At 40.8% G+C, this 12,143-nt stretch overlaps 2 protein-coding genes across 4 annotated transcripts; one reads left to right on the forward strand and one right to left on the reverse strand.

Moving 5' to 3' along the window:
• Positions 1 to 555: 555 nt before the first annotated feature.
• Positions 556 to 8,385, reverse strand: LOC139101822 (WD repeat-containing protein 20). Of its 3 annotated transcripts, XM_070655264.1 has the most exons (5): positions 7,744 to 8,385; positions 6,933 to 7,124; positions 4,400 to 5,854; positions 2,076 to 2,148; positions 556 to 1,496 (listed from the first exon to the last, which is right to left on the reverse strand). In XM_070655264.1, exons 1-4 carry the CDS (start codon positions 8,011 to 8,013, stop codon positions 2,098 to 2,100), a joined length of 1,968 nt encoding a protein of 655 aa, XP_070511365.1. In that variant the 5' UTR covers positions 8,014 to 8,385; the 3' UTR covers positions 556 to 1,496; positions 2,076 to 2,097. The 3 variants fall into 3 exon arrangements, with proteins under 3 accessions (XP_070511365.1, XP_070511364.1, XP_070511363.1); XM_070655263.1 differs by lacking the exon at positions 2,076 to 2,148; XM_070655262.1 differs by lacking the exons at positions 556 to 1,496; positions 2,076 to 2,148 and having other exon boundaries at positions 2,904 to 5,854.
• Positions 8,386 to 8,569: 184 nt separating this feature from the next.
• LOC139101820 (U3 small nucleolar RNA-associated protein 25 homolog) lies at positions 8,570 to 11,999 on the forward strand. The gene is made up of 3 exons (XM_070655258.1): positions 8,570 to 8,662; positions 8,729 to 9,003; positions 9,352 to 11,999. Exon 3 carries the CDS (start codon positions 9,389 to 9,391, stop codon positions 11,753 to 11,755), a length of 2,367 nt encoding a protein of 788 aa, XP_070511359.1. The 5' UTR covers positions 8,570 to 8,662; positions 8,729 to 9,003; positions 9,352 to 9,388; the 3' UTR covers positions 11,756 to 11,999.
• Positions 12,000 to 12,143: the final 144 nt, after the last annotated feature.

A 12,143-nucleotide genomic window follows, 5' to 3' on the forward strand; every position in this document is an offset into this window, starting at 1 on the left:
CGACGAGAGGACGAGACGGACCGTGTAGAAAACAACAATCGTCTTTAGCGTGTCTCGTAAACGTTCGCGCCTGGCAGTCCGGTCTATGGCATCGCAATGAGCAAAAGTCGGAGCGAGTTACTTTAATGTATGGCCTAATAGATTACATGCTAGACTATGCCTCTCCGTTCTAGAGCTCGTCGTGGCTTAGGTCTATATGAATTTCAACGCTTCAAAATAATAAATACACGGAACGGCGTGCCGCGGCCGCCGGGAAAACTCGCTGGTCCCGTCGTCGCGGCGTCGCCTACTGACTTATACGAAATCTTGGTTTGGAATGATACAGCGCATCTCTGTCACGATCATCGGGCACACGCACGTGTACGTATATACATGTATACACAGAATTGCTTCCGATTCGCAGATTCCCCCTTAAAAGAGAGGCTCACGCGGGGTCGCGTAATGTTGTCGCGACGCTTTCGACGCGAGGAAAGGAAGAGGAAGAGAAATGATATGCACCGGAAGAGCGACTTATACCGAAACGAAAGCGCTGCATATGTATGTACGTGTGTTACATTTTCTTTTTTTTTTTTTTTTTTCTTTTACGTTTAGCTTTTTTTTTTCTTTTAAGCTTTAAGTCGAGCTGCGACCTGTAAAACGTAGGTGAATCAAAAGGAGTTCGCAAAGATATCCACCTCGCGAGCTTGACTGTCTAATCTTTGAGATATCGGATATTAACTTCGATATCTTGATATTTCCGCCCGTTTTCCTTTCCCGCTCATTCAATTTCTTTTTTGTCGTGATAATTAAAAAATAAAATAAAAGATAGAAAAGATTCTTATTTGAAAGTTTCTTTCTCTTCCGCGTTCGAGGCGTTCAAAGACGTCGTTAACACTAGAACTACCAAAGCAGCCGGATACTTGGTAATTTTTTTTTTTCTTTTTTCTTTTTTCTTTTTCAGCGAATTTATAACGGTGCACTTTCAAAAATTTCCCGTGACTCTCGTCGCGATGTGCTAGTAATGAAATTGATTAAGTTACTCTCTCCCTTTTCCAAAGATTACCATGTGGCCGTGTTCGAAACGTGGAGACGAGCACGTACGTCGATCTTGAGTAGTTCTGAGGGTTCTAGTGTTAAGGGCACCGCCGGTGTCGGGGGAAGACGTCCAGAGGACGAGGTCGCGCGACTCCGCGGTCCGATATCCGAAATCAAACGTCCAATCTCGCGGTGACGGATCCCCCACGGATTTCCATTTCGACTCGTCCGCTTTCCTCGACGAGTCCGCTTGCTTAAACGGTGCCGGAGTAGCTCTCGCTCGGCCAGACGTAGTACAGGTGACGTCGGCGTGCGTACGCCTGCTGAAGCTGCGCCTCGGACGCCCGCGACGGTCCCTGCGGTTCCTGATAACCTTGCGATGAAGCGGCGTCGGTGTCCGGGTCCGGCTATACTATGGTACCACCTCCTTCCACAGGACTGACCACGTGAAGAGCGGCGCCGCCGACCTGGTTGATCCCTGGCTGAAATGAGAGACAACGCGAACCACTCGTTGATACACGGCGACACGAGTAACGACGCGCTTTTCATTCGCCTAAGTGTCATCTAAGAACACGTGCCATTCCCAAAAAGTTTGCGCGCCTTCTACGCCGCGACGGAGACTTCTCCTCCGTCGGACGATTCAAAGTGGAATTTAAATTGACCGAGAACGGTGGAATTTTAATTTCCAAATTAATTTTCAAGGCAATGTACACATGGTACTTTATCAAGGAACTTTTCCTCTCGAAGCTGAACGTGTAATTTAGAAATAATTTCGGCTTAATTAACATACTACGCGTGTTTTTTTTCTTCTAATCTACGTGAAAACTTTTTGGGAATAATGCGAATCTGGCGATAAAGAGAGATAAAAAAAAAGTGCGTGAGAGCGGAGAAATGTATGATGCAAATCGTAGTTATGTAATTCAGAGGCACTGCCGAGAACTAATCTCGGCGAGAGCGGTGTGTGAACGATTCGAGCGTGTACACTATTCTACTTTCCATGACAAGTCTGATCAAGCGGTAAATAAAGCAAAATAGAACAGAAAATGATAAGTCATACGTACCATGCGATAACTCAGGGAAGTCTCATCCACGATATTCTCTTGCATCAGCCAAAGCGTGGTACAGAACATTAATCTTTCCGATCAATCAAAAGTGAGAAAAAAGGAATTAATGGTTCATCGGCCTTGAGAAATCAAGCGCAAGCATCGTCCGATTAAAATTATAAAAGACGCGCTATTAAAATTATAAGTCACGCTATAAAAAGAAGCAACGCACGTAATAAAACTTCACGCTGCGTTACTCCGGCAATAGTTAGGTATTTACGCGGCGTCGGCCAAAAGCGTTAAAGACTCGCTTTCATTAAATTGCAAGTGTACGTTGCGTTATTCTATTCAACGTGATAATGTAGCAAATTGATAGCGGCGATCAAACCTCTTTTTTTTTTTTTCTTCTGATTGAATCGCGCAATAAATAATTACGTCGCGGTATTCGTTTAATTCACAAACCCTGGCTAGTTTAGCCGGTCACAATTTAATGAGGCTGTCCCGCACTTTTGGACAAGACCGTCAAATAAATGTGTGAAAAAGGTGAGAGAGTGTGGAATATTCTCGTGATACAAATGCTCTATGCAAAACGCCCAGGAAATACTGTTCGAATCCTAAAATCGGGACCTAGTACTGTCTGTAACGTAAAAAAAAAAAAAAAAAAAAAGAAAGACATGCGACGTTCTTAGCAAATTGTAAATAAATTGTCTCACGTGTGTCACCGTACATATGCACGTATATATGTCACATATGTACCGTGTCGCACAGAAAACTCCCTGGCCGTTCTCTCGAGCTTCTGCATTTGATTCAACAAAATTTCAACAAGCGGGAAGCAAGCAGCGATCGTTCATTCAAATTTTTGCTTTATTGTACAACAAGGCAAAATTCATAGTTTGTTATTTTTTTTTTTTTTTTTTTTTTTTTTTTTTCTTCAACAAAGGATTAAATGTTCTCACATCTCACGTCGTAAGTCTGAGAGATGATAGTTTGGCTAAATAATTTCTTCGTTGACTCTCTATCAATGGTAGGCTAAAGCTAATTAACACTTTACAGAAGATAGAAAAAGAAAAAAAGATTTTTCCTCAATAAAGGGGCCTGCCCTGTCACGAGGCCTCATAGGGCTCAAACAACATTGCTCTCTCTCGAGGATGCAAATCAAAAACATAAATATATCGATATTCGATCGCTATCCTATAGCTCGTGCATCTCTGCAATATTCATCGCGAGAATATATCTTGACCAGACCATTATTAGGCACAGATATCAACGACAGTCTATACTATGAATGAACTAAGCATATTGTGTTCTTTTTTTTTGTTTAACTTGCAGCGCATGCACTAACGAGATATAAATTGTAGAATTGATAACATCTAAATAGAAAATAAGTTAAAGCCTCGTTTTTTTTCGCAAATAATAAACTATATTAATGCATCCGCAAAAAAACAAAATAGATATTATGGTGTATGTGTATGCGCGCTCTACACTACTTAACTTGAAATATCTATTTTCATGCATTTCGAGCAATTTATTTGTATTCAGAAATGTCGCGAGTTTATCTAATTAATGGAATGTTTAAAGGCAAGATTATACGAAAGATATTCATCATAATACTCGAAAACGATTGAAAATATCCGACACGGTTAAAAAAAAAGACGTCTTAAAAAATAAAAGATTGAGAGTTCGACAATACGCATAAATTTGAAGCTACGAACTTGTTCACTCATAGTATCGTCCGTCCATGTACTTCTGTAATTATATACATAATATAAACTTAAAGAAAAATACTTAAAAAAAATTCTCAATGCTCTTTTTCTACAATGGCACCTCCCAATACTAATAGAATTCAAACGCAATTATACACCCTATGGTCGTACTTAAATATGAATGGGGATTTTTAAGATTAAATATACTGATTGTAATATATAAAACTTAAATAACAGCAACATGATTGTCGTTTCAAACACCCGGCAAAGTAATACCGAATTTGTCAATGTACTTGTTTTAATACTTCCAAGCGAGAACAATCATTTGTTTTCAGGATATCCTCCCGTCACCACGGCAGATAATAGAAAGACTGCTCAAAAACGTAATTAGATTTTTCTGTGCCATTTTTGTCACGATAACATGGTATTTAAATTCTAACTCTACGTATATATGTACAGAGTTGTTGGATTTTCCGACTAATAGACTCTACACGATGGACTTGCTAAATAACGATTTGGAAATAACAGGTTACATCAGAGGTCGTTACACCGCATGGAATTGATATTACTAGTGTAGGGGTTGTTGCTATGATGGTGTGATGGCCTGTGCAGGGTGCTGCTTATCGTGAGAGGACCTACCATGTGGCCGGGCCTCGCCCACGTGTACACGTATCCATCTTGACACGCCGTCACGAAGCAATCTTCCCTAAACACTAACTCAGTCAGTCTCTCGTGCGCTAGCTTCTTGCACACCAGCGGCTCGAGGACCGGGCACTCGTCGAACCTGGGACACCAGGCGGTTCCTATCAACCTCATGGGATCGTCCATCACGGAACTAACTTTTTTACTCCCCGTCCCACCTACTAAACCCCCACCGACACTGTTGTTCAAACTACTACTCGTACTCGTCGAGTTGCCGGTGCTCGCCTTGTCGCCACCATTGTTCTGAACAATCGACGTCGTACTATTATTAGCCGTCGTCGCTGTTGCACCGGTGCCGCTACCTCGCATAGTGAGGCTAAAGTTTCTCTTGTGATTATCACCCTTACGTTCGCCGAAGCCAAGACCCGCTAGCCTCTGCGTCAACGAATTCACAGTTGCCACCGCGGCGTTCGTGCTAGTGCTATTGTTACTGGTCTCGTTATTACTACTCGCGTTTTCCTTGAAGTTTATATTATTCGAATTATTATGTTTAGCATTGGAGTTCGAATGATGATTTGCCGTCGTCGCCGCCCCGTTCCCACTATTAAACGTGCCCGAAGACGACAAGGTACCGCCGCTAGTGCTGCACGTCGCGGAAGGTCTCTGCTTGGCGCACACTGGTTGCCTCAGCACATCTTCCGTAATGTCCCATAGGCACAGTTGGGTGTCCTGCGATACACTGCCTAACCTATAGCACGTGCCACCCGACATTCTCAATTCTGAGCCGCAAGAATTACGGTTTGAATGAATGCCGCTCTGCGAAGTCGTGGACAGACGATGAGACTTCTCATGGAAGTGGTTGTGATTGTTGTGCGGCATCGTTTCGTCATCCGAACCGCTAAAGTCGGGATCGTGATCACCGTAGGACGTCGTATACGGATCGAAAGCGACCACGCTCACCCAACTGTGATGCCCTTGCCCTCGTGCTACGACCCGCTTCTCGTGGAAGCTCCAGATAGTGACCAGGTCGTCCTCACCGCCTACTACTACGTAACGTCCGTCTGGTGACCAGCACACGCACAAAAAACCGCCAAAGTAGCTTCTCGCCGACCCAACGAGTTCCATAGTATTGTATTGAAAAACACGCAAAAATCCATCCTGTGACACCACGGCTAAGTTCGTGCCACACGGACTGAAGGCGAATTCATTTATACAACATCCTTCCGCGCCTATTACCCACCGATACAGCGGATTCCTGGTAGATTTAGTTTTGCAAGTATATATGGCGTATCCGTCACCTGACTTGAATGACTGATAATGTGGTGCAGTGGTGCCGCAGAGCAGTTCTTCGTTATAGAGGTACAGCTGACCGGAACTATGAGACACCAGGAAGAGATTGTTCGATCCAGGTACCCATTTTATACATGTCACTTTGCTCTTGTCTATCAGCCTCTGAAATATAAACATTTTCCATTAAAAATAAAAATATTTTGGTATTCAAGTAACGCAATATTAATAATGTTAAAGTTATTATTAAATTTCTCTCTTGATACAAAACTTGAAAATAATTTCGATGTTATAATCTCAATAAGATCGATAAACGGAGATAAAAGAAAATAATACTCGCAACTGAGTTGAAAATAATGATTCAACGTTATCGGGGTATTAAAATACGTAATACAAAACTCAGTTTTATGCAACAATAATAAGTCGTTACGGATTTATCGAGACCAAAATGTATTTAAAATAGACAGCACGATCGTTCTGTCAAGGCCTGTGTCTACTACAAGAAGAAGCGGAAAGTTATGTAATGTTGCTTGTTGAGCTTAATTATTTGATTGAGATATAATTGCATTAGTGAGCGGGCCCACTGCTATAGAATAGCTTGGGTAATGTACTGCTAAATATTAAGTACAGTCATCCAGGATGTGACAGATGGTGCTAGGCATCCTGAACCAGCATTCATTTTTCAGTTTATCATGTTTCAATAAGATAACGCGAACGTATCATCAAGAACGGATAAGTGTTGACAGCTTTTACACACACTGCCAGAAAAACTACAGCGACATTAACTGCACTAGAGAATATTGTTTGAACTATGAGATTATTTATCTCTTTGTAAGCTAGGCTGACAGATAATGCATATAACATTTCTCTCCTTTCGACTAAATAAAAGAAGTCTCGTTTTCTCCATCAGGTGAAAAAGGCCCTTATCTTAAAGATAGTAATTAACCCTTTCACTACGGTGGTTCGGTCCACCGTAGTATCGCCACTGAATTAAACTCCGCGCCGAAAATGTGTACATTGCATTTGTACAGTTTATCTCGGAAGAAAAGACTTTTCTTTAAAACAATATACACATAATTTTTACATAAAAAATATAAACTTATTTAACCCGTTCGCTCTTAACACAGGATATATTCGGTGTTCATCTCAGCGGGTTATCACGTGAATGCCAAATATATCTGGCGTTAGAAACGAAAAAGTTAATAGAAATATGTAATTTAGATCAAAATTTGCTTTTACGTACATCTTCATTGTACAATTTGCTGAGTTGAGAGCTGTCCTTCTTTATCGGATCGATCAGCTGTATTTGCCCCGTAGAAAATCCCACCAGTAATGGAGCACTATCGGCCGTCGCTGTTGTTTGATTAAAATTGTGGCAGGTTGGATTAGTTCCCTTGTACAACTTTTTGTCCACTGGCTTGTTTAGGTCAACAGCCTGAAATATTTCAACAATGCGTTAAATCGAGACATCAAGTTTCTATGATCCTAATCCTATCAACAATAAATCATTTACTTTATAGTAGCAATGTGCAAATAAAAATGTATAAAACACTGCGTGCCATAGGTTATCGAAATATTTCATTTCAAAATCTCTTTGGGAATAATTTTAAACCTTCTCTCAAAGTCTCAATAAATTAGTTACGTTAATTTTTTACTTTTAACACAAATCAATGATTCAATCGGCGAATGCTGCTAAATTACGATAGCAATATTATCTGCGATGTTATTTATGCGATTACATTTCTGAGAATCATCAGTGCTAATGTTCACCGTCAGCTCGCTTGCTCGCAAATATAAAAAAAAAAGAGAGAGAATAAAAAAAAATAAAAAATAAAAAAAAAAGACGAGGAAAGTCAACGACGATTAACGCAAGTCGACCCCAGAAAAAGAGCTCTCGACGTCGCGCTCGTCATCGAGGTGTGCGGCGAAACGAATCAGCCGCAAAAATGGAGGTCTCGCGGCTCATCGAGGTTAGGTCGCGACGACGGCTCGTCGTTTCCGAATACAACACACGGTGGTCGTGGTCGCCGTAGAGAGATTGTCGCGGCGCTCACCTTCTTGACGCCGCGGTAGACGTAGACGTAGAGCTCCTTGCCAAAATTAAAGCACATTCGGTCGCCGAGACCCTGCGCGCCCGTGGGGTCCGCTGGGTCCGGTAGCGTGACGAAGGACACTCGTACGGACGCGCTGCCCTGGCTGTTGGTGTAGCCGACGCGATTCGGTCGCGAGTACTCCGACAGGGTCATCAGCTTGTAGGTACCCTCCCGCGTGACGAATTGTGTTTTCAGGTCCTCCTTCCCTCCTCCGTCCAGCTGCACAGCCATCTTACCACCAACAGCAGCAGCGGCGCGGCGGAGGAGTTCATCAGACACGCAGGGAATTATCGCTCGTAGGCCGCCCTCGTTTCTGATCCGTCGTTACTCCGCCGTGTTTGAACCACGGTTCTGATCAACGGGGCCGATCGGCAGAACGTCCGGTCGGTCGACCGTACGCGCGTACGTCCGTCCGTGTCCGCCTGCCCGCCTGGCTGCGTGCCTGCGTGCCGTGCGCCGTGCGTGCGTCGTCCGATCGCCGTCACTTGACTCCCTCGCCGCCGTCGCTCGCGTGTTGTACCTCCCCTCGCCCGTCCGTCCGCGGGCAACTTGACGCGCGCGAAGCAAGCTCCACCGGCGGGGACCGGCCGCCGCGATTGGGAAGAACCACACCGCGAAATGCCGCGCGGACTGCGGAGAATCGCCGCGAACTCGCGAACGTTCACGCCGGCCACCTGGCTGGCCCTTTAATGCCGCTTGTTTCTCTACCTGTCCCTTTTCGTCCCGCGTGACGTGACGGCGCGAACGCAGTTAGTGCATCCAAAATACCACCACGAAACCATACGAACTACTGCTCACGTAGTGCACTTACCGGACGGTGGCGGCGGCTCGCGCTGCCAGAACCATCGCGGGCTTTCCAGCGTCTCGCGCTTTGATTCAGGTAGAATTTTTTATTATATGCAATAAGAAGCGATAAGTTCGAAAGCGTTACTTAAAACATTTTCAGCGGAACGTCTTTTCTGAATGTTTTTTCTGCCGTCGTGAGAACATTTGCTCTTCGATTGTTCCGAGGACAATACGCGCTTCAGTTCACGCTGTCAATCTTATAATGGCCACTTCCGGCTTTGGCTCCACTCTCTTTTTTACTCACTCTAGACGTGTTTGGTTAATTGCCCCCTCTACACAGACGCAGATTATCAGAATAGGAGTCGTAGGAGATTGTAAGTGGATGAGGTTATGTGCACGTGAGATTTCAGGAGTATGCAATTGATTATTTAAGCGGTAGGTTTATTAAACATTTGAATTTATTGGAATTAAAGCGTCACAAGTTAATTATTCTTGAGTGAATATACAATAAGAGATTTAGTAATAAAGTTGAACTGTAATTGTTGTGTAATTTGTTTATTACATGCTGCTAATAAAAATTAATTAATAGTAAGTTTATTAAGGAGGACAACTTGTGTAAAAAGCTGAAAAATAGTATACCTTTACAGCTTTCTACACGAGTTTTCTTCTTTAAAAGTAAAACTTTACAATAAAACGATTAACGTAATTTGTATTATCTATAGATTTTTTAATTAGATTATACATCTATTTATTATATTTTTTTCTCTTTTGTAAAATTTGCAGTGATATACATACAGATTAAATCAATTATATTACTGCAATGGCTCCGAGAGGAAAGCACGGCAAAAAGAGAAAATTCAATGAAGATAATGCACAAAAACGACCAAAGTCAAAGAAAGGAAAATTTGATCTTAGAAAAACTGCTTATATTAAAGAGCGTGAAGCAAAAAATGAAGAAATTGAAGCTCGCAGAAAATTAATAGAAGAGGATAAAACACGCCAACGACTCGAAAAAATTGAAAGTTCTGAAGAAGAAGAGGTTGACCCCTGGTTGCAATATTTGTCTAAGTTATCCGGCTATAAACATAAAAATTTAATAGAGAAATTAAGAAAGCCTATTGTGACAAGCTCAGAAAGCGAAAGCGAAAGTGAAGGGTCTCGTACATCGAAAAAAACAGATAAAAAAAGAAATAAGAAAAAGATGAAGAAAATAAAAAAGAACATTGAAGAAAAAATACACGAGGAGTCTGAAAAAGAAAAGAACCAAGAATCCGAAGAAAATGAAGAATATTCCGATCATAACGATGAAGATTATGATAATGACGAAATTACAATTAGTATGAAAGAAAATGATTACGAAGACGCTGAAACTGCTGAAGAGGACGTTGGTCATTTGAGAGATCCATTTTCGTTACATTTACGCAACGATATGGACGACGAACTGTATAAAGCAGTCTCTGCAACACCACCAGTTACGGAGACCACAACGTTGGAATGGCCCACGCTCGGAAATTTAGTATGTCAGATTCCAAAGCCAGATTTGAATAGTAAAGTGACACAAGTCAAAAAACTTCTAGACGACGAAGAGAAACAATATACAAATTATGGTAAAATTCCAACTTTAATTGAAAATGTTGATTGGAACAAATTGCATGTAAAATCGCAGATTCAGAATAATTTAATCAAAGCTAACTACGATAATATAAAACATATTATAAAAAATGATTCTTCACCTATGACTCCTCTTCAAAAAGAATTGTTTTCAATAATAAATAATTACCAAGACTTGTATTATCCTAAAAGAACATTTTCCAATGCTGACGAGATACGATTCGTTTATTGTCTACACGTAATCAATCATGTTCTAAAGACTCGGACGAAAATACTTCACCATAGTGCGAAATTGGCAAAGTCCAGTCGTAGTGGCATGGGAGAAGTTCCAGATGAGTACAAGGATCAGGGCTTAGTGCGGCCCAAAATACTTATAATAGTGCCGTTCAAGCACTCTTGTTTAAAGATAGTCGAGATGTTTATCTCGATTTTATTTGGAGAAGACAAAGGCGGGTCTGTCGTCAACAAGCTACGATTCATGGAAGATTTTACTGGAAAGGAGTTAGCGATGCCCAAAAAAAATCCTAAACCAGAAGATTACAGACTGACTTTGCAAGGAAATCTCGACGATAAATTTAAAATAGGTATGGCAATTACTAAGAAAACTCTTAAATTGTACACAAATTTCTACTCTTCCGACATTATAATCGGTTCACCGTTGGGTCTGAGGAGAATAATAGGTGCAGAAGGCGAAGCAGTAAGAGACTACGATTTTTTATCGTCCGTAGAATTACTAATTATTGATCAGGTTGACATAGTCCTCATGCAGAATTGGGATCATTTGTATCAAGTACTAGATTATATGCATTTGCAACCTAAGAAATCTCGCGATATTGATTATTCTCGTCTCAGAAGTTGGTGTGTGAATGGCTGGACTAAATATTACAGACAAACTTTGATTTTCTCTAATATCGAATCGCCATACATAAATACATTGTTAATTAAAAAATGTTTTAACTACGCTGGGCAAGTAAAAGTAGCAAATGCATTGGAGCCAGGCTCGATTCGTGACGTAACTATTAAAATTCCGCAGGTATTTCACAGATTTGATGTCTCAGATCTTTGTCAGGCTATCGACGGTAGACTAGATTTTTTTTTGAAGGAGATATTACCACGATATACGGATCCTATATATAATCACACCTTGATCTACATACCTTGTTACTTTGACTTCGTATATTTGCGGAATCGTATGATGAAAGAGAAGATGAGTTTCACAATGATCAGTGAATACACCGAGGATCGGAAAGTCGCTCGAGCGAGAGATATGTTCTTTCACAGCGATGCACATTTCCTTCTTTACACAGAGCGCTGGCATTTTTGGCGTCGAACAAGGATAAAAGGTATTCGCCACCTTATATTCTATCAGTTACCTACTTATCCGCATTTTTACAGCGAAATGTGTAATTTAATGGATAATATCTACCAAAATCCGCGCTCCGGCACAGAATTTAATATGTCAGTAACCGTTATTTATAATAAATTTGATGCCATAACGCTCGCTCAAATAGTAGGTCAGAACAGAGCCGCTAAAATGATTGAATCGGAATCTAAAGTATATACGATTAAATGCTGAGACACTTAAAATCTTTTATCAGCTTGTACGTACCGTACGATGAAATAATTATAATATTATTTTAATTACAATAATTTTAATAACTGTTACCGCTATAAAAATTAAGTAATTATTTTGTAAATAAAATGTAAATATAATTATTTCATAATATAGGATTTTTATTTTATATAATTATAATCATATAAAATTTACATAAGATTGGATGAAATTTTTCATCGCGATAATAAATTAGTATTGTAATAAACGTCTGCAGTTACTGTGCATGCTCTTGTCTACAATACTTATAATTACAAAAATATTTTTGAGTATCTTTCTGTTGATATGACAGAAACGTTAAAAAAAGAATTTGAACACGTAAACTTCGGCAGAAAATTACATTTGTAATTTA

This window comes from Cardiocondyla obscurior, linkage group LG04 (assembly GCF_019399895.1).
Source record: "Cardiocondyla obscurior isolate alpha-2009 linkage group LG04, Cobs3.1, whole genome shotgun sequence".
In the NCBI taxonomy this organism is placed as follows: Eukaryota; Metazoa; Arthropoda; class Insecta; order Hymenoptera; family Formicidae; genus Cardiocondyla; species Cardiocondyla obscurior.